The sequence below is a fragment of the Canis lupus genome, chromosome 6, assembly GCF_048164855.1.
Source record: "Canis lupus baileyi chromosome 6, mCanLup2.hap1, whole genome shotgun sequence".
In the NCBI taxonomy this organism is placed as follows: domain Eukaryota; kingdom Metazoa; phylum Chordata; class Mammalia; order Carnivora; family Canidae; genus Canis; species Canis lupus.
Window position 1 is genome coordinate 72,448,399 of NC_132843.1, and position 22,613 is coordinate 72,471,011.

Sequence of the window (22,613 nt, forward strand, 5' to 3'; positions counted from 1 at the left end):
AAAATTAAAGTCAGACACCAAACCAAAGATCCAGGATAATAACCAAACAGGATATATGTCCCAAAACTGCACATAGGTACATCATATTCCAACTGCAGAAAATTAAAAATAAAGAAAAAAATACTGAAAGAAGCCAGCAAGGGTTGGGGAACCTAACCTATAGAGGAACAAAGATAAGAGTGACACCCAACCTCTCCTTGGAAACCACACAAGCAAGAAGAGAGTATAATATTTAAAGTGTTGAGAAGAAAAAAAATACCAACCTAGAATTCTGTATCCTGCAAAATGATCTTTCAAAAGTGAATAAAAAATAAAGACTTCTCAGATAAACAAAAATAATGGAATTTGTTTCTGCTAGATTTCCCTTGTAATAAATGTTTTAAAAGTTCTTCAGAGATAAGAAAAATAATATAGGTCAGAAACTCAGATACATTTAAAAAAATTAAGTATCAGATAGAAAAAGTAAAGGTAAAATAAAAACTTATTAATTGATCTAAGCGATAAAAGGGTATTCAAAACAATAAAAGCAACAATGTTTAGAGCTGCAATTTATATAGGTGGAATGAATGACAGCAATTATACAAGTGATGGGAGGGAGGAATTAGGAAAATTTTGTCATGAGGTACTTGCAGTACCATAAAGTGAATACAGTATTATCAGAAAGTGGTCTTGGATTAGTTGTAAATGTATACTGCAGACTCTAGGGCAACTACTAAAAAAAGCTTAAAAAGAAGTATATTTGATATGCTAAGAAAAAGAGAAAATGGAATGATAAAAATTCTCAATTAAAACCACAAAAGGCAGACAAATAATAAAATACAAAAATAGGAACAAAAAACAAGATAACAAGAGCAATGAATAGACATCATTAAAAACATGGAAGATATCAATCCAATTATATCAGTAATCATTTTAAATGTTAATGGTCTAAATATACCAATTAAAATACAAAGACTGTCAGAGTGAATGAAAAAATAAGACCTAACTATACATTTACTGTCTAATAGAAACACATTCTAAATGTAAAGACACAGAATTAAAAGCAAAGGGATAGAGAAAGATAGATCATGCTACCATGAATTAAAAGAAAGCTAGAGTAGCTATGTTAATTTTCAGACACATAAGACCTCCAAATGAAGAAAACTATCAAGGATAAAGAAGGACACCACAAAATAATAAAAGAGTCACTTCTTTAATAAGATATTATAATCCTTAATGTGCATATACCTAACAACAGAGGGTCAAAAGACATGAGACAAAAATTGACAGAACTGCAAAGAGAAACAGATGAATCCATGATTATAGCTAGAGATTTCAATGCCCCTCTATCAGAAATGGTCAGATCTAGCAGGCAGAAAATCAATAAGGACATAGATGAACTAAACAGTACCATCAGTCAACTGGACAGAATAAATATCTATAGACTAACTCATCCAATGACAGCAGAATACACATTCTTCCCAAACTCACATGAAACATTCATCAAGATAGACCATATTCTGGGCCCTAAAATTATATGGTATAATATAGTATGGTATAATATAATATATAATATAATATAGTATATGGTATATATTTTATACCTAAACACATTTAAAATAACAGAAATCATACAATGTCCACCCTCAGACCATTGTGGAACTAAACTAGAAATCAATACTAAATAACTGGGAAAAATCTCAAAATACTTGGGAGATTTAATGCACTTCTAAATAACACATGGTTCAAAGCAGAAATCTCAAGAAAATTAAAACATACTTTCAACTAAACAAAAAGGAAAAAAACTTATCAAAATTCATGGGATGCAGCAAACACAGTGCTTAAAAGTAAATTTATAACATTCAATGTATATATTAGAAGAGAAGATCTCAAATCAATAATCTAAGTGTCCATCTTAGAAAACTAGAAAAAAAAGAGCAAATTAAATACAAAGTAAGCAGAAGAGATAATAAAAATTAAAGCAGACATCAATGAAATTAAAAATAGGAAATCTATACAAAAATGTCAACAAAACCAAAAGCTGGTTCTTTGAAAAGATAAATAAAATCAGTAAGTCTCTAGCTAGGTTAAGAAAAAAAATCTAATTTCTCATATTACTAACATGAGAATGAAAATGAAGACATCACTACAGAACCGATGAACATCAAAAGGATGATAAAGCAATGTTATGAAAACTCTATGCCCACAAATTTGATAACTTGGATAAAAAGAACCAATTTCCTGAAAGATACAATGTGCCAATCTACATAGGATTATATAATATGAATAGGCTTACATCTATAAAAATTGACCCACTAATTAATAACCTTCCAAAACAGAAAACATTTAAGGAAAACATTAAGGAAGAAACTATGCCAGTACTCTACAATCTCTTCCAGAAGACAGAAATAGAGGAAATATTTCCTAACTCATTCTATGAGGCCAGCATTATCCTAACACAAAATCAGACAAAGATATTACAATGTTCAATACCATTAATGAACATAGATGCACAAATCCTCAACAATATATTAGCAAATCAGGGAATCAAGAGGTACAAAATTTCAGTTACTAAATACGTCACAGGTAAAATACTCCATAGGGAATATAGTCAATAATATTATAATAAAAAGAATTAGCAAATCAAATCCAATAAAGTGTAAAAACAATTATACACCATGACAGGATTTATCCCACGTATGCAAGTTGGTTCAACATCTGAAAATCAGTTAATGTAATCCACCACATCAACAGACCAAAAAAGAAAAAAAACACATAATCACATCAACATATGCAAAAGAAAAAAAAAAACCATCTGACAAAATCTAAAACCCATTCATGATAAAAACTCTCAGCAAACTAGGAATAGAGGGGAATTTCCTCAACTTGATAAAAAAGCATCTGCAAAAAACCTACAGCTACCATCATAATTAATGGTGAGAAACTAGAAGCTTTCCCACTAAGATCAGTAAAAAGGCAATCATGTCCTCTCTGATCACTCCTTTCCAATATCATACTGGAAGTCCTAGCTAATATAATAAGAGAAGAAAATGAAACAAAAGCTATACACTTTGGGAAGGAGGAAATTTTTATTTGCAGATGACAGTATTGTATATGTAGAAAATTCCAAAGAGTCAACAACTACAACAAAACCTCCTGGAACTGGGCAGCCCAAGTGGCCCAGCGGTTTGGTGCCACCTTTGGCCTACGGCGTGATCCTGGAGACCCAGGATCAAGTCCTACATCAGGCTCCCTGCATGGAGCTTGCTTCTCCCTCTGCCTGTGTCTCTGCCTCTCTCTCTGTCTTTCATGAATAAATAAGATATTTTTTAAAAAAACCCTCCTGGAACTAATATAACAATAGTAGCAAGGTTGCATGATACAAGGTTAATATACCAAAGTCAATCACTTTCCAATATACCAGCAGTGAACACGTGGAATTTGGTATTAAAAACAGGGGCACCTGGGTGGCTCTGTCGGTTAAGTGTTGGCCTTTGGCTCAGGTCAAGATCCTGGGGTCTTGGATCGAGGCCCACATTGGGTTCCCTGCTCAGTGAGAAGTCAGCTTCTCCCTCTTCCTCTGACCTTCACCCCTGCTCATGCTCTCTTTTTCTCTTTCTCTCAAATTAATAAATGAAAATCTTTTTTAAAAAAATTGAAATCAAAAACAATATTATATGCATTAGCACCCAAAAAATTTAGGTATAATTTAACAAAATATAAACGTTATATATAAGGAAAACTAAAACTCTGTTGAAACAAAGAAGAACTAATTAAAGGGAAAGGTATCTCATGCTCATAGACTCATATTGTCAAAATATCAGTTCTTCCTTAATTGATCTATAGATTCAATGCAATCCAAATCAAAATCCTAACAAGTTATTTTGTTGATATCAACAAACTGTTTCTAAAGTTTATATGAAGAGGTAAAAGACCAAGAATAAAGTGAACAATATTGAAGGAGAAAAGCAAAGTCAGAGGACTGACACTATCTGACTTAAAGACTTACTATAAAGCTACAGTAATCAAGACAGTGTGACACTGGTGAAAGAATAAGCAAAAAAGGGATCCCTGGGTGGCTCAGCGGTTTAGCGCCTGCCTTTGGCCCAGGGCGCGATCCTGGAGATCCGGGATCGAATCCCACGTCGGGCTTCCGGTGCATGGAGCCTGCTTCTCCCTCTGCCTGTGTCTCTGCCTCTCTCTCTCTCACTGTGTGCCTATCATAAATAAATAAAATTAAAAAAAAAAAAAGGAATAAGCAAAAAGATCAATAGCACAGAATAGAATGCCCGGAAGTAGACCCCCATAGATACAGTCAATCCATCTTTGACAAAGGATCAAAGGCAATACAATGTGAGCAAAGATATTCTCAATAAATGGTGCTAGAAAAACTGAACATCCATATGCAAAAAAAAAAAAAAAAAATTCTAAACACAGACTTTCCAGCCTTAACAAAAACTAACTGAAAATGGAGTAGAGATCTAACTGTAAAGTTCAAAACTACGAAACTCCTGGAAGAGGACATAGGAGAAAATCTAGATGACCTTGGATGTGGCAATGACTTTTTAGATACAACCCCAAGGGCGTAATCCATGACAGAAATAACTGATAAGCTGGACTTGCAAAATTTTTTAACTTTTGTTCTGTGAAAGACACTGTCAATAGAGTGAGAAGACAAGCCACAGGCTAGGAGAAAATGTTCGCAAAAGATACATCTGATAAAGGACTTTTATCTAAAATACACAGAGAATCACTAAAACTCAATAATTAAAAAAATGAAAAATCCAATTTAAAAATGAGCAAAAGACCTGAACAGACACCATGCAAAGATGGCAAATAAGCATATGAAAAGATGCTTCACATCAAATGTCACTAGAGAATTGCAAATTAAAACAACAGTGAGATGCTACTCTATACCTACTAGAATAGCTGAAATCCTAAACACTGACAACAACAAAAGCTGACAAAAATGCAGAGCAACAGGAACTCATTCATTGCTGGTGGGAATGCAAAAATGATACAGCCACTTTGGAAAACAGTTTCCAAGTTTCTTTTTTTTTTTTTAATTTATTTATTCATGAGAGACAGAGAGAGAAAGAGAGAGAGAGGCAGAGACACAGGCAGGCTCCATGCAGGGAGCCCGACGTGGGACTCGATCCCGGGTCTCCAGGATCATGCCCTGGGCTGATGGCGGCACTAAACCGCTGAGCCACCCGGGCTGAGTAGGGCAGTTTCTTACACAAATAAACATACCCTTACCATCCAATCCAGCAACTGTACTCCGTGGTATCTATTCAAAGGAGTTTTAAATTCCTGTCCACACAAAAACCTGCACACAGATGTTCGCAGCATCTTTATTCATAATTGTACAACTCAGAAACAACTAAGATGTCCTTCAGTGGACAAACTCTGGTACATTCTAGGCAATAGATTATTCAGTGCTAAAAATAAATGAGTGATCAAGCCATGAAGAGACATGGAGAAACCTTAAATGCATAAGAGTACTAAGTGAAAGAGGTCAATCTGGAAAAGCTACATATTGTATCATTCCAATTATATAACATTCTGGATAAGACAAAACTACGGAGATGGTAAAGGGATCAGTGGTTGTCAGGGGTTAGACGGGAGGGAGGGATAAAAACAAAGGGCACCAAGGATTTTCAGGGCTATGAGACTACTTTGTGACATTAAAGTGGCGGACACTTGTCATTATACATCTGTCAAAACCCACAGACTGTACAACAAACACCAAGAGTAAATTCTAACGTAAATGATGGACTTGACGTGATAATGATGTGTTGACGTAGGTTCATCAGTTACAACAAACACACTGCCCTGGTGGGGATGTTGCTCGTGCGGGTAGCTGTGCATGTGAGGGTCAGGGAGTACATGGGAAATCTCTACACTCTCCTCCCCATTTCTCTGTAAACCTAGAAGTGTTTAAAACTCTAAAAATAAAGTCTGTATTTTTAAGTAAAAAAAAAAAAAAAAAAAGGGAATGACTAAACCAAAACTCAGGAGAGGGTGACAGAAAGTAATGGGTTACAGAAATAAACAAAGGGCTTCTAGGATTCTGGTTATTTCTTAAACTGAGTAACAGATCCCCAAATGGATCATTAATGACTTTTCTGAGTCACTGAATTTACTACCACTGGTGCTGACCTTAGAGATAACGGTTTTTCTGTATCGTTTGAACCGCATTTTGAGTTGTGCTTTCTGTTACTTATAGTTAAAATCACATGAACTGATAGTTTGATTTGGGTGCAGTACAACAGGGATCGGATTTAGCATGTCATCGTTTCCTCCTATTCTGTTTGTCTAAGCATTTCATTAAAACCTTGTATTAGTTACCCTCAACTATTAAAAAAAAAAAAGGACTTGTTGGGGGGGAGGGGAAAGAGACTTTAATTAAAACAACTTAGTATTTTTCCAATCCTAAAAGGTATCTTCTTTGAAAACATTCTGATTAAGCATGTGTGATATCAAGGACAATCAAGACTTGAAAAAAATCTATAAATCACCAAACAGATAAGGAGTCAGGCTTGTACTCTTGCCCTCCATAGGGAGCAGCTTAATCTGACTGGAAGATCACACATTTCCCAGTGGAGCTACAGGCTGGAGGTCAGACCACAAGGCTGAATTCAGCTACCACGGGAGTTCTTAAAAGGAGAGCAAACAAGGAAATAGGAGATTTTTGTCCAGAAAGGGGCACGGTCTCTGCTGTTTTGGCCAGAGAAATAAAGAGCAGTGGTTTCTCCACAGACCAGTCCTATACTGGAGACTGTGTCCTGCTTAGGAGATTACTCCCATCCCACCTTCTTGCAGATATAAAGAAATGCGCAGACCAAAAAAAGGGGGCGGGGCAACGGAGGGATATACACTAGCACACACCGTTTATTCTATTTACCAAGACACTATGAGCTAAGCCCTTCACCTGCATGGTTCCATTTAGCCCTCAAAACAAACCTGCAAACTCAAGGCTGTTCCCCTCACAGGATAAAGATGCAGAGAGGTTTAGTAACCCGTCAAAGGCAGCCCACTAGTGGTAGGTGGAGCTGAGACTCAAGCCCAGGTCTGTCCCGCCTTAAAGCTCATATTCTCTTCTTTAGTATCATCCACGAGAACCACAATGAATACCACAGCCCAACTCAGTCCTGGAGCATCGCCTCTTTGCAGGGACTCGAAGGCTGTCCCCTACATCTCTTGCCCTCTGCTGTCAACTACAGTGCTGGCCACACCATAAAGATGCAGACCCCAGTAAGCTTAGTAGGATTCCATTATGAAAAGGGATTCCTACCACCCTTAGCTCCCAGACCACAAAGCCTGGCCCTCACATCCATCATCCACCTCACACATGCATCAGCTTGGCCACAGAGGAACAAGGTCAGCTAAAAAAAAAAAAAAGATGTGGGAAATATCAGAAAGGGAGACAGAACGTAAAGACTGCTAACTCTGGGAAACGAACTAGGGGTGGTAGAAGGGGAGGAGGGCGGGGGGTGAGAGTGAATGGGTGACGGGCACTGGGGGTTATTCTGTATGTTGGTAAATTGAACACCAATAAAAAATAAACAAAAAAAAAAAAAAAAGAAGGACTACTCAAGACAACTACACCCTGTCTGCCACCCAGCCCAGCCTTACTCTGAAGCTAACTCTTGATGCTTGTTCCACTGACAGTAATTTCCACAATTACCTAAGGTCCAACAAGAGACAGCCTTCAGGAGAGAGGCACTGCTGTAGATGGCGTGCATGTACATGAGGTGAACCATCAGCTCTGCCAACCACCAATAGCAGAGGAGGCGACCCAGCCCCACGGCAAAGGCGGAAAGGTTGGACTTCAGCGAGCAGTACTCTTGCTGCTGCACCTAAAGGAGAAACCAAAGAAGTCATTGGATTGTGCCCTGACTTTTTAAATCTTCCAAATAGTCCCCTAGACAGTATTTCTAGTCAACTTCTCACAAACATCATTGCCACTTATACCAACAGAGGGTCAGTGTAGTTATTCATTGTTCTTGGGTGAAAAAGTCACATCCAAGCTTGGGTGGGATCAACGAGCTAGCCTAGCGCCAAGAACCAAGGTGGGTTCTGCATCCCTTCACCACAGCAACAGCTTTGCAAAAGCCCAGCGTGGAGGGCAGTACCCGAAGTACTCCCCCTCAGGACTTTGGGGTCTCTTTAGGCTCAGGTGTCACACTGCCTGTCTTCATCCATCACCCACCCACCTGTAAGGCTGGTAAAGGTAGGGCCAAGTCAGGAAGGGGTACAGAACTGGTAAGAGAAAGGGAGGAGAGACAGAGCTTGAGAACAAGGGAAAATTTAGATGTGGGTGTGTTCTCTTAACTGAAGTTGTTTCTGAAATAAAGCAGAATAAACACAGGGACAGTACACAGGACAAGTCTCTTAATCAGCACACAGTGCAATGTAAGTTAAGAACATGAACTTTACAGTCAGAATTGGGATCAGATTCTAGCACAAACCACACAGCCGTGTGATCCCAAGCAGGTTACTTAATCTCTCTGAGGCTTGGTTCCCTTACACATAAAGTGAAAAAAATGGTCATGACTAAATATGATGATATATATGAAGTACTCAGCACAGCACCCGCATATAAATAGCACAGGCTAATTGGCATTTGGTATCTGGCAACCTGGGTGCCTCCTACTGCGCCTTCTTCACATTCTTCCCTCATGGCATCCCAGAGGCATACCAGTTTCAGGGCAGAATTAGGACATAGGACAAGACCAAATGCCAAAGGTGAGAGAAGGACGTTTCTATTATTCATGGACAAGGACAGACTACTGAGAGTTCACTCAACATATGAACAACACAGAACCAATTTTATCACAGTAGCTGGGTTCTGGGTCTTGCCTCACTGCCTGCTGTCTAGGGATACACAATACTTTAGGGGCACCTGGGTGTCTACCTTAGCTCAGGTCATGGTCCCGGGGTCCTGGGATCGAGTCCCACATCAGGCTTTTCACAGGAAGCCTGCTTCTCCCTCTGCCTATGTCTCTGTCTCTGTCATGAATAAATAAAATCTTTTTTAAAAAAAAAAAGTACTTTAAAACACATAGATGCTGAAATGCATAAGCACCTTATAAAATTTGTGTGAATTCAATTTCAGCCTTACATCACTAGGCAAACACACAAAAATGAGCAAGCATATAAGTGGTCTGGATCTTACTCTGACAAGATTTTATTAGACTGAAGCCTGCCTTGTAATGTAGAGGTGAAGCTAATGCATAAATGATGAAGTTGGATCAGCAAACATTCGCTGGCAGAAGAAATGGACTTGATTTAGCTTTTGACAATTTGGGCTCAAGATGCTACACGAACAGGAAAGGCTCATCCTTAGGGCCTCTTGGGCTCCCACACTCCTTGAACACCAATGGTGCAGGGGGTCCCACTGCAGCCAGGAATGATAGGCGCTGCCCTCAGGGAGGAAGGGAAATCTGCACGCCAGGGGATTTACGTTTACTCCATTTTGACCAAACATTCTACTACTTTCTCAAACTGTCCTCTCACAGCAAGACACCAGCTTAAGAAATTCTGGCTGGTTCAGAGGCATCGCAGTCATCTGCACAAATGGCTTCCTCCCTTTTGCCATCTGCTTAGGTAGCTATACCAAGGAAAGTGTATTGGTTTAATATTTTCAATGTAAATTGATCAAACTAACAGGAATTTCCTTCTTCCATTAGCTTTCCACAGTTGGCCTTGGGGAGGTATTTTGCCCAGCCATAGCAATCTGCCTTGTTAGAAGCAACCATAACTGCTGGGAGAGATCTGCCAAGTTATCTGGGAAGGGTTTTCCCAGAAGGAAGACTGGGCTTATCAGGGCTTTGTGCAACCACAGCTGGACTATATGACCCAATGCACATCCCTTTCCAGGCATAAAGTGAGGGTGGCTTTCATCCGCATGCATACCTGAAGTGTGTGTGCTCTGCAAGACCAGACAACGACTACAGCAATGGATCTGTAGGCCAATGGACGGACAAAGCCTCAATGCAGAGATGACTACCTGCCCAATCATTCACATCTGCTACTGAATTGGGAAGAAAAGGAAATACCCCAAATGTCCAACAGTGGGAGGTTGGTCAAATGCATGAGCGCACCTCAATATTATGTGGACATGAAAACTACTTTTTTCAACGTGCATTAAATAATTAAAGACTAGAAAAACACACACCAAAATGGTAACGGTGATTGTACCCCTTTTGGTCAGATTTTTAGACTGCTTTTAACAGTTGTTTATTTTTATAATCAAAGGGGAAAATAATGGAACTTCACAATATCGTGAAGACTTTAGTCTTCTCTGTCTATGAGGCAAGGTCCTCTATTTCTTCACCCTTCTAAAAAAATATCTAGCTTCAGGACACCCCCCGCCCCCCTGGGCAGCCTAGCATCTTCTACACGTAAGATGCTCATTGTCCTACACTGGACCCATCTTTACTTCTCCTCAACTTCCCACCTCACCTGTTGATTTTCTTAACAACAAGGAGCTGAGTTCCTCTTCGTTCATTCTTTCCCAGTTCTCTAAAGCAAATTCATTTGGACCTCACTGCCATCAGCAAATGAGGAAACGATTCTGAACATAGTGTCCATTGGTCTGCGGAGGCCAGAAGGCAATCAGCTAAGCTAAGACTCAAAGAGGCAACTAAACCATTCCAGACCACAGGCGGCCCTTTCTTGGTGCCACACTCTTGGAGGGAAGCAAGCCCCTGGCTGAATGTGATAACGGCCTCAAAAGCAGTGTAGACAGAACACAATCTTCACATGACAAAATGTCCCCTGTTTCTAAATAAGCAACTGTGCACATGGCCTGTAGGACCCTGAGCATAAGCCCATCCCAGGCTCAGGTCTCCTGAAGACCAAATCTGTACCTGAGGCCTCAGAGCATCACTGGGGCGTGCAGCCCCAAGCCAGGGAATAGAGAAGCAGCTGGATGGGAAGAGAGTGACATGAGGCAATCAGGAAAACATGCCTACCCAATCACCTCTTAGCTCCAGGCAATTGCCATTCAGAGGCCTGCCTTAGCTTCCCCAAACAATGTGCAGTCTAAAATGACACAAATATCTATAATTAAGGAGAAACATGAGGTACATTTTGTGGTTGATTGGCTTCCCAATAATGGCTCACCTACTCTCCCCAGGGCAAAACCTCTCTACCCGGTTTAATAAGGTATAATTATGTGTCACCACTGGACCAGAAGGGCTGAACTTTCCGCTGCAATGCCTACCTTTTGATGTTGGATGCCTCCTCATTCAGAGTAACAGAATTGTCTATTCCTTAATCATACAAATGAATGCAGGAGAAGGAAAACAATCCAGTTTTTTACTCTATTTGCTTGTACTTAAAAAAGTTTTTTCATCTTTCGTTAGTGTCATATGATTACAGTCCATTTATACCTTCAATCTAGTTGATTCCCTTTTATTTAAAAAATTCAGCATTTGTCCCTTGTCAATCCAGCAGGAATAAAAGATATGCCATACACAGCTCACCTAATGAGCTCTCTTGTCTGCATGCAAGCATTTCATTTGAGATATCTCAAACCTCGGGGAGTGCCAACCTTAAGACCATTGGAAACTGCCATCAATGGGAATTTTTAGTTAAGACTCCACTAAAAAATACACATTAACTCATCTGCAAAGTGCATTTTAAAACACATTATATTTTAAAACCTCATTTCATGCAAATTGCATAAAAAGGAATATTGAAGCCTTTCAAAGATAGTCTGATGATTAAAGATGACAGTTCTAAAAGATGAAAGGTTCTTTTCCTTCACACACTAATAATACATATATTTAAGAGCACCAAACAAAAGCCTTCCCTGGAGCCAGCGTTTGACTCTGCCAACTCTGCTCCAACCTCTACGCCTGGGTCAAGGGCATTGTAGCCAGGAGTCTTATGCTTTGTGACAGATAAACTTCTCTCCAGTCCATGGTCTCAGATCATACCCGACTCCCAGCAGAGTGTTCCGTAATCAGCCCTCACCTCCCTCTCCCCAGGCATCCAGACCAAGGCCAATGGTACTCAGTGGTCTCTGCCACAACAGCAAGCACTGCCACTGCTCTATCCAGTCTGAGCCTCCAGATCCAGATATCCACCAGGCCACACTGCAGCCTCTAACTCCTGTGGGGCTGGCTGCCCAGCTGGCAGCAAGGCTCACATCTGGATTCCTTCCACCCCCAATCTGCATTCAATTAGCCTCTCTTTGCCTCTGTGTTACCATCTGTAAAGTGGTGGTAACAATCGTATCTCTCTTCTCCAGTGGCTGTGAGGATGAAGGAGTTAGCACATGCCACAGCTGGCTCGGAGCAAGCGCTCAGTTGGTGTTCTTTATTACAGTCTGTATTATTCCAGCTGGTCTCTAGAGCCAGAGCCCACCCCAAACGCTGAGTGACACATGTGGGACATTGTCTGCCTGCCCAGCTCTTACCAGCCCTAGCCATTTGAGTCTGGGCCCACCAAGGGGTAAGCTGTGAAACTGGCCCCTCTACATGGAGGACAAGGAGGGAATGAAGAGGTAAAGCACTCCAGATTGGTAGGTGGCAGATGAAATAAACAGAGGAACTTAAACACAAGACTAGTCTCGAGTTGCTGCAAGATCTCCACACCCGCCTACCAAATCTTAAAAGTTTAGATAGAGGCCTTAACCCAGTTCAGTCACATATTCGAGTCCAAGGGTCTCAATGACACCTTACTCTTTCAAGGCTGTGTGTCCTTGGAATAGCTCCTAGTGGGGAATGGCAGGTGGGATGTACATTCTAAGGATGGGGCAAGGTGTGAGGAGCCTCTGATTGTCTGGGTTCAGCTTATGGGTCAACCAGCAGTCATATCCTCTCCATGACCTCCTCCAATAACCTCTCCCAAAACTGCCACATGCTTTTGGCTACCAACGACAATAATAGTAATCATTAACACTTCAGGATGTTCACATGTCAAGCCATGTTACCTATACAAAATCCTTTAATCCTTATAATAATCCTATGAGGGAGGTACTATTATTCTTCCCGTTTCACCAGTAAGGTAGGTAATTCACTAAATACTCTCAAAAGCTAAAGCGAAGTAGGAATTCAAACCCTGTTAACAATAGGGCTGGGCTCCCGGGCCTTTGCTCGTAGCCACCATGCAAGCTAACCATTTGAGCACTGGCTCTGTAAGGAAAAGCCCCCTGGTCCTACCACATTCAGACTCACCATCCTTCCCCACGCCAGCCTCTACTGCACAATTCAACCTGCTTGGGCTCCAAGCTAAGTGAATGAACAAGCCTTGTGGGTAAGTGCCTCTGCTTATTAAACCTGTCCCCAGCTGCCCCATCCTCTAGCATCACCCCTCCTCGCTCAGTATCTGAGCTCCACAGACCATGGGAGAAAAATAAACGGGGCACATGTTCCTGAAACTCCAAATGCCATCTGAGATGGCCTCCAAGTTCAGGCACTATGGCCTTTTACCAGGCAAACGTTTACCTGCTCAGGATGGGTGTGCAAATTGCACATGGCTGACTTCACAGAGGACACCTCCTCTATGCTTCCCTCATCCTGTGTATGCGATGTACACATTTAAAAAAAAAAAAAAGCTGCATGGGGTGAAAGATACATTCCCCCCACGGTGTGCCTAATGCTGTCTTTTATCAACCAGAGTTCCCCCTTCTGGTTGGTTTCCACGGTGGGGCTCTGCTGCCCCCTGGCGGCAGAGCCTCGTTCTCTGGCTCTCGTTGACCCCATCACCGTAGAACCATGAATTTCACTACTGCCATTTCATGTTACCTTTACATTCATTCACTCACATCCTCCTTCAGAGCAAACGTCGCTTACAAGTTCTTCCAGTTGGCTTTCTTCCTCCCCCAGCAGCCTCTTCCTTCTTGGCCTCCCAGAAGGAACTCTTTCACTACTGGCTTAGCTTCCTACCTAACTGCTTCCTTTTTAAGACCCATTTTTCTCAAAGGGGGTCAGTGCCCCCATAAGACCTTCTGTAATGTGGAAGCCTCGTGGCTGTTTTTACTTGCCCTGCAGCTTACTAAACATTTGCCTTCTCTAGACCAACTTTCCTATGACTCTTCCCAGACAAAGAAAGGTCTCGGTTTACCTTCCCAGTTCCCTGTTTTAGCACGTGCTTCCATTTTGAAAGGATTGAAAAAGAGAGGGAGTAAGACAGAGATGCAGCCAGTCTCCACACCTGACTGCCTACAGGAAGAAACCTGTAGGGCCTGACCTACACTTGGACACCCCCAGCCCCCAGCTCTGCTGAGGAACCCAGGACAATGGTTCTCCACCTCTAGCAGGCTGCAGGATCACCTGGAAGGCCTAATAAATCATATTGCTGGACCCCACCACTGGAGTGTCTGAATCAGATCTGAGGTGGGGCCCAATAATTTGCATTTCTTTTAAGATTTATTTATTTATTCATGAGAGACACACAGAGAGAGAGGGAGAGGCAAAGACATAGGCAGAGGGAGAAGCAGGCCCCATGCAGGGAGCCACCCAGGCATCCCAAGAATTTGCATTTCTAACAAGTTCCCAGATAGTCCTGTTGCTGGTGGTACAAAGACCTCACTTTGAGAACCACTAAATTAGATCAGTTGCCATCACTAACCACCTGTCTTTACACAATAATTTTAAATACAATTCTCAGACACAAACTTCAAATTACTTCATGACAGAAGAATGACCTTTGTAACTCAAACTGAGGTATGAGAAACCATATGCTAAACATATATCTGCCGAGAATATCAATCTCACTTGAAGATCTATGGAGGAAAAAAATTAAATAAATTTTATTGGCAATTTTAAAACTACATTATTATTATAATGCAGAAATATACTTTTAAGTATAATGTATAATTCACAGGATCTTTAAGATAGAATACGGGATTTCTAAGAAACCTGCTACTTTTCCAGGGGGCGCCGTACACATTGCCCTTAGGAAATAATGCAACACGGCTGCGGGCCCTGCACTTTGAACTCATTTCCAGGCGTGTGTATGCATATGTGTGTATGTGCTTGTGTGTGTTGTGCACAGGCGTGTGTTGTGTTCTGTGTGTACATATGCTGTGTTGTGTGTGCATGTATGTGTGTGCATATGTGTCATCCCCATCTCCATCAAGATTGTTTTGTTCTGGTGGTAGGAGGTAGGACTACCTGTAGAGAAACATAGGTTTTAGGCATTATCAATTTACTGAACCTTGACTGACCTCATAAACACGTTCCATGAGGCCAGCTGTGGAATGAGAACAAAAATTCGAAGTAGGAGGGAAAATGAGGTGGGAATGACAAAGGTAGCTTTACAGGAACTTCAGACAAGGCTGTAGGGAAGCTGGGTCCTGGGCAGAAACTCTTTTGGACCCCAAAACACATTATTACGTTCAAACTCCCTCCAACTCCACTCTGCTGTCTCATCTAGGTCACCCTGAACAATTCCCAGGTGATGACAGAGGTATTTCATAAGCAGTGATATCACAAAGTCATATTTGCCAACCAACAGCCTTAGACAGTTTCCCTTTCTACTTTTCCAAGTAATACCATCAGAATCCAATTTTTTCTTTCCCTGGGACTTCTTGCTGCGCCCAGCTACTAATCTTAGTTGCCAGAGCCCATCGAGGAGTCAGGGTGTGGGGTTCCTCGAGCCAACATGTGCAAGAGACAAGTTGACCTTTATTTCAAATATTTATTTTCCCTTAAGTACTTCATTTATTACTAGGAAGTCACAACAATAATATGTTTTAAATCTGAGGGTGCCCCTGAATGAAGAGCCTTGGGAGTCTCATGGATGGCCATGACCAGTAAGGATGGAGCCTTAATCCACAGAATACCAATCCAGTCCCCAATGGGCTCTACCTTTGCGATGAACTCCGGGAAGCTGAGGATAGGCCCGTTGTGGAAGACGGGGTAATAGAAGACATAGGCCACCAGCCAGGGAAAGGAGTAGAAGCTGTGCCCGTTCGGCATCTGCTGCCAGCAGAACTCAAGGCTGAAGCTGGTGTAGTACAGGCAACGCACGGTCAACGTGAACTGCAGTAGGTAGTACTCATTTTCTGTCTGGTACCACCCTCTCTGCAAAGTGACAAGAAGAGAACAACTCTTGGGTGTCAAGGAAGGACACCACCCAGTCCCCTGGGAAGGACTTCATTTCCATGGGTAGAGCAGCTACCGTAAAGGGAGTTGAGAACCATGGAGCAGCAGGTAAATCTCACCGGTAATAGAAACAAGCAGTGGGCAGAAGAGTGGCTCTACCACCACCCATCAACTTCACATTAGGCCTGATGTGCTGTAATGAAAAGTTTTCCAAGATACGCATCTATCAGATTCATCCCGACGTGGAGATTAACTACAGCCAGTGGGTACTTTGACAGTTCCCCCAACAATCCAGAAAGCAAAGAGAGGCTTATAAATATCACATGGGATTCCTGCCTTCAAACGTATTTCTCCTTTTGCTTTTCTGTTATTAATTTGGCTCCACATGTTGTGGAGGAGGATTTGCCAAATAAGCTTTAGAAACAGTCAAGAAAAATAGTCCCTGCCCTCGATGTGTCTAAATCCTCGTACAGGAGATAGGTAATGTGAGTATATGATTACAATGCAAGCTGAAATAAGAAATAACAAGCATATATGAAAATATGTATGTGGTAAGACCTTAACAGTGCTAGGAGACGTAAAATTATGGATCATTTTATTCTTCAACATTTTCCATAACCCATATGTACTGCTTTTTTTTTTAAGACTTTATTATTTATTTATTCATGAGAGACACAAAGAGAGGCAGAGAAGAGGGAGAAGCAGGCTCCACGCAGGGAGCCCGACGTGGGACTTGATCCCAGGTCTCCAGGATCAGGCCCTGGGCTGAAGGTGGCACCAAACCGCCGAGCCACCAGGGCTGCCCCTGCTTTTTTAATGAGAAGAACAATTAATGGGAATAAAAGATAGAAAACTGGGACAAAGGAAGGAACAGTGAATGTGATCTGTGGGGGTGCTTTAACAGCTTTCCACAGAAAAACTAAGCAGTGAAGAGTTTCTGTTCCATGCCCAGGACTTCAACAGCCACCAAGAAAGACCAAGAGAACTACTCATGCAAAAGCATGAAAACCCAAAGCAACTAGTTTCTGGTCATTTGTTCCCCTTGGGCAGTATTTTTCAAATCTCTAGTCTGCATAATAAATGGAATGTTTATTCCCTACCAACATCCATAACTGATGCTAACTATTCCCAAACAAATGATAATTACAATTGGAGTCTGTTTTTTACATTTGCCAGGTCCCCAAAAAGTTAGCTATGGATTCCTTTTTATTTTTAGTGCACATCTATTTTTAAGCACATGTACTTAGATGATCACCTAGTTCATCACTGTGGGAAGCGTCTTTTGTCAAGATGAAGCTATTACCCTACTTTCTCTCTTAAGTCCAGATTTGGACATATGTGCTTCAAGTGTTAGCCCCAGTCTGTCGGTGAGAGTGAAGAAAAATTAAGAATAGTGTAACAGAAAAAAATTATTGAATTTTCAAAAGGCTACAATTTTTACAAAATCACTTAATAGATATCATCTTATTAGAGCCTCAGAACGACTCCATGAGGAAGACAGAGCACCTATTGATTTCATTTTCAAAATGATGAAATTGAGATTCAGGTTGAATGACTGCCTCCAGTTTCAAAAGTAGGAAAGACAGTTACCAGAAGAGCCAAGGAATCAGCTCACCCTCTGGTTCATCTTTCCCATCATGTTCTTTGCCCCAACCTTGCTGATCCAGGGCGCACTGAGTGCTGTCACTTGTATCAATGAATGAGGGAATGAACAAGTGCATAAAAATAAAGACACCCCAGAAGTTTCAGTTCCATGACGACTAAAGAAAGAATATCAAAACTTCCTAAGATTTTCTGGGCAAGGAAAACACCTGCCTTATCTGTCTCAAGGGCTATCATGTGCCTCGGATGAGATAAGGAATGTGAGTTTTTCCTATAAATTGTAGAGCACTCTACAGATGATTTTTTATTAAATGCACAGAAGACCATTGCTTTTTTTTCCCATTGTTCCTTACCCACTGCTGCTGCGACATCTGGCACCATCCATGCCTACCAAACCGGGAAAAGAGGTACAGGGTCAACCCTGGGCAACCAGAGGGCTAAGGCATACATAGTCAGATACAAAAGACGAGTGCAGAACGCAACACACCAGGATCCACATGCATCAACCCCACTTGGCCACTGGAGGGACCCCCACCACGGTTCTTCAACTGACTCTTGGCTGAAAATGAAGGCGTCTGCCCAATGGAAGCACTGCTAAGGGTAAAGCGGCTACACTTACCTTAACTTCCTCCACATCTTGCAGCCTCAGTGTGGAGAGCAGGAAGAGAGAACAGAGCCATGTGAGGGCCAGTGACCGGAGCTGGGCTACACAGAAGGAGATGAGGGTGTGGAGAAAAATAATGGCTGTGCCGTGGGCCCCCAGCACACACCAGGAGGCCCACATTCCATAAGCCCCCAGGATCCAGGGTCTGTGCTGCAGACAGGGAGGAATCCAGGGAGAGAGAAAAAGAGGGAGGGGGCAGGGAAGAAAACAGAAAGGAGTGAGCTACTGGGTATTGCTATTAAACATTCTATAGAGAAGAGCATAATGCTTAGCGATCCATTAACCAGACTATTCTCACCGCCCTGGGGATTTAGTGCAACACAGGATTCAGAAGGACCTTCCACACGATCCCCAGAATATTGGCTGCCTACCCCAGAACTCCCCCAGATCCCCCCAGAAGCAAGGAGCCACTCTCCAGCCTTCTGCCAAAGCCACCCACCACTGGATCCCCTCCAACAAGATATTTAGCCGACTTCTCAAAGACTCTATGGAAGCCAAAAAACAGCTGGAAAAACTACCAATCTGAAATACTAGCCCCTACATACACTATCCTGCAGAAGTGAAGGTGAAAGCATTAGTGTCTCTTCGAGACAAGTGGGACATTCAAAACACAAACAGCTTTCAAAGTCTAAACCAGAGATTTAAATGAAAATATCACTCTACATTTTTACTAGCATATTGTTTACAGTCAAATTTATGTCGCAGAAAAAGTATCTTATGTGCTTTATAGAGTATTGAGGCCTTTGCATAGTCAATCTGATTGACATGTTCATCCCCATTTTAGAAGAATCAGAATATTTTTCTATCCAATTAAGTTTTATAGCTATTTGACATTGAATAACTAACTAAACATGTCTTTGCTTTTATGATCTATACTTGGTCATATCTGGCTGGTAAATCCTTACTTAAAAACCACAATAATGTTTGACATTATTTGAGAGGCAACATATTACGGTCGTTTAATCACTCAAGCTTTAAAGTCCAACTGCCTAAAATAAATCCCGTTGTCCCCATTAACTAGCCATGTGACTCCAGGCAAGGTACTTAATCTCTCCCTACCTCAGTTTTCTCATATGTGAAATTAGGATAATAGTATCTATTTCATGAGCTTGCTGTGAGGATTGTTAATGCAGGTGAAATGTTTACACATGTTTACACAAATGTTTACAGAACGGTGTCTGCTTACATAGTAAGGGCAATACAAATACTAGTTATTATTCCTATAGGGAATACGATGGGTCCTTTTTGGTGTGTACTTTAAAATATGGTTTCCAGAAATAGACTGAGTTTAAAGTGGGGGATACTTGAATTTAGGTCTTGTGAAAACAATTCTTTTTTTTTTTTTTAAGTTTTCAGTAGCTTTTCTTTTGTATATTTTTTATTGGAATTCAATTTGCCAACATATAGTATAACACCCACTGCTCATCCCATCAAGTGCCCCCCTCAGTACCTGTCACCCAGTCACCCCATCCCCACCCACCCACCTCCCCTTCCACTACCCCTTGTTCGTTTCCCAGAGTTAGGAGTTTCTCATGTTTTGTCTCCCTTTCTGATATTTCCCACTCATTTTTTCTCCTTTCCCCTTTATTCCCTTTCACTATTTTTTATATTCCCCGTATGAGTGAAACCATATAATGTTTGTCCTTCTCCGATTGACTTACTTCACTCAGCATACTACTCTCCAGTTCCATCCATGTCGAAGCAAATGGTGGGTATTCATTGTGAAAACAAGAATTCTTTAAGGCAAAGACCGATGTGGACCATAGACTATAAATCCTAGCTTTAGATGCTAACTCTTCCAAAATATTGTCTAAGTACAATTCTTTCCCAAACCTACACTCCAAGAGAGAACATTTTAACTGAGCAACTAGGTCAGGCACTTTTAAGTCCCTAGAAGAATCAGAGAAATCTGCAATTCAGTTTTACTGTTTTTCCATCCTATTGCCCGCAGAAAACAGTCACATAAATTTGCTTCAAATTTTCCCCCAAACACTCACCTCTGGGTAGAGTCCAATGATAAGAAACAAGGTTGCCAAAGACCATTTTAAGAACTGGTTTTAACAAAGAAAAATAAAGGTTTTCCAACATGATCTACAGCTTTTACCACCAAGAATCCTTTTCCAGGCACACATGGCTACATACATAGACACAACTACATTTTTATTAAGTGTTATTTGATCCATATGGAAGAAGGCTGTTTGTTCGGCTTCCACTTGGGAATTTAGCCACAGACTAAGGGGCTCTGATTTGGAAAAAGCCAAACCAGATTCTCTGACGAATGAATTTAACCAAACTCACCAAAGCTACCGTCCAGGCACACAACTCTGCCCCCAATTTTCATCCCCTACGGTCTTCCTCCTGCCAAACAAGACAGGCAGGCTACATGCAGTGCTGTTCTGAGACAGCACAGAAAAGGCTCTCACGATACCTTCATGTTCTCCACTATCTCTCATATCACCTACTCATCTCCCCGGTGGGGAGAGGCAGCTCTACCATACACGTCCACGGCAGACAGGTGATGTAAAGGAAAAGGTGCAAATATGCAAAAAATAATCACTGGTTTAGAAATAAAAAAGAACTATTATATAAATTAGAACTCCACTAAACTCCTGACAGCATGGTCAGCCATCCATGCCTTACTCTCTAACTGGCATCAGAGGATAGTCCCCACTATCGATACAGCCCTTAGGACACCCCTCCTCCAAGCACTGTCCATCTGCACACCTGTCTGGACCTGACGGAATCAGTATGGTGAGGGACTGGAAACGGAAGAGCAACACTGCCCACCAGCAAGCAGTGTCATGGATGGTCTGCTCCGAGGAGGAGGAGGAGGAAGAGGAAGAGGAAGAGGAGGGCTCTACCCAAGTGTTGCAAAGATCATTTTCATATGTAAAGGCCTCATGCACCCCTGTTCCATCTACTTCTACTGCAAAAGTGCTTATATATTTTTCAAACTTTTGTCTACCTAAGTGAAAATGCTTAAGAATCCGATATTAAGCTTCTGACATCAAATATGTCAGGAACTATTTAACTTTTCAAAAATAAAAAAAAAAAATGTGTTATGGGGCACCTGGGCAGCTCAGTCGGCTGAGCGTCTGACTCTTGGTTTCGGCTCGGGTCGTGATCTCACAGTTGTATGATCAAGCCCCGGGTCAGGCTCTGTGTCGCCACGAAATCTGCTTCAGATTCTCTCTCCCTCTCCTTCCACTCCCACACGCACTCTCCCTCTCAATCAGTAAAATCTTTTTAAAAGTAAAATGTGTTAGATCTTATTCTAAAACAATACTTCTGATTGCTCGCTAAAAGGACTAAGACTTTATCTCCAAGTTCTCAGGGCAATCTGGACAGATACACAGGTTTTTTTTTTTAAAGATTTATTTAAACTGTTTATTTATGATAGACAGAGAGAGAGGCAGAGACACAGGCGGAGGGAGAAGCAGGCTCCATGCCGGGAGCCCGACGTGGGACTTGATCTCGGGACTCCAGGATCGCGCCCTGGGCCAAAGGCAGGCGCCAAACCACTGAGCCACCCGGGGATCCCCAGATACACAGTTTTGATCACACACATGATCCAGGTCAAGCTCCAGTTTTAAAGATTCATTTAAATGAAGTAATGTTCCTGACTGGGAATTATTAGTCCCTTGAAAAGAAGGCATAGAGAATTCTGTTGATCAAGTGTACAAATAAAACATGAGCTTAATTTAGTGATGGGCTGTGATGTTTAATCTAAAATTTTGAATTCTAATTTTATAAATGTTTTTGAGATTTTTGAGATAGTTGTAGACTCAGGGCAATTATAAGAAATAACATATAGAGCAATCCCATGCACACTCTACCCAGTTTTTTCCCAATTGTAACAGTTCACAAAACTGTAATACACCACAACCAGGATACTGGCATTGCTACAATCTACCAAATTTATCCAGGTTTCCCCAGTTTTGCTTATATTTCTGTGTGTGTGTTTAGTTTTCTACAACTTTATCACATGTAGAGGTTCAGTATCCACCACAGTAAAGACAGCCAACAGCTCCATCACCATAAGGATCTCTTGCCTTTTCTAACTACCTCCTTCCTACCCACTTTATCCCACATCCTTAACTCCTGGAAACCACTGATATTTTACCCATTTCTAAAATTTTATTTTGAAAATTGTATGTAAGCTTTGGAATTGGCTCTTTTCACTCAGCATAATTCCCTGGAGATTCATCCAACTTGCTGAGGATATTGAAAGTTGTTCCTTTTCACTGCTACATAGTATTCCATGACCTGGACGTACCACTGTTTAGCATTCAGCTGTTGAA

The 22,613-nt window shown here is 41.4% G+C and overlaps 1 protein-coding gene across 6 annotated transcripts in view; it reads right to left on the reverse strand.

Moving 5' to 3' along the window:
• HHAT (hedgehog acyltransferase) overlaps nucleotides 1-22,613 on the reverse strand; it is a 346,103-nt gene that overhangs the window by 262,743 nt on the left and 60,747 nt on the right. For 4 of the 6 annotated variants that reach the window (XM_072831170.1, XM_072831169.1, XM_072831171.1 and 1 more), the window contains exons 5-7: nucleotides 18,268-18,462; nucleotides 15,810-16,025; nucleotides 7,670-7,841 (exon numbers count right to left, since the gene is read on the reverse strand). In XM_072831170.1, coding sequence (XP_072687271.1) covers nucleotides 7,670-7,841; nucleotides 15,810-16,025; nucleotides 18,268-18,462 — 583 coding nt within the window. The remainder of the gene's footprint in view (nucleotides 1-7,669; nucleotides 7,842-15,809; nucleotides 16,026-18,267; nucleotides 18,463-22,613) is intronic. The other 2 variants (XM_072831173.1, XM_072831174.1) reach the window with 1 other exon arrangement.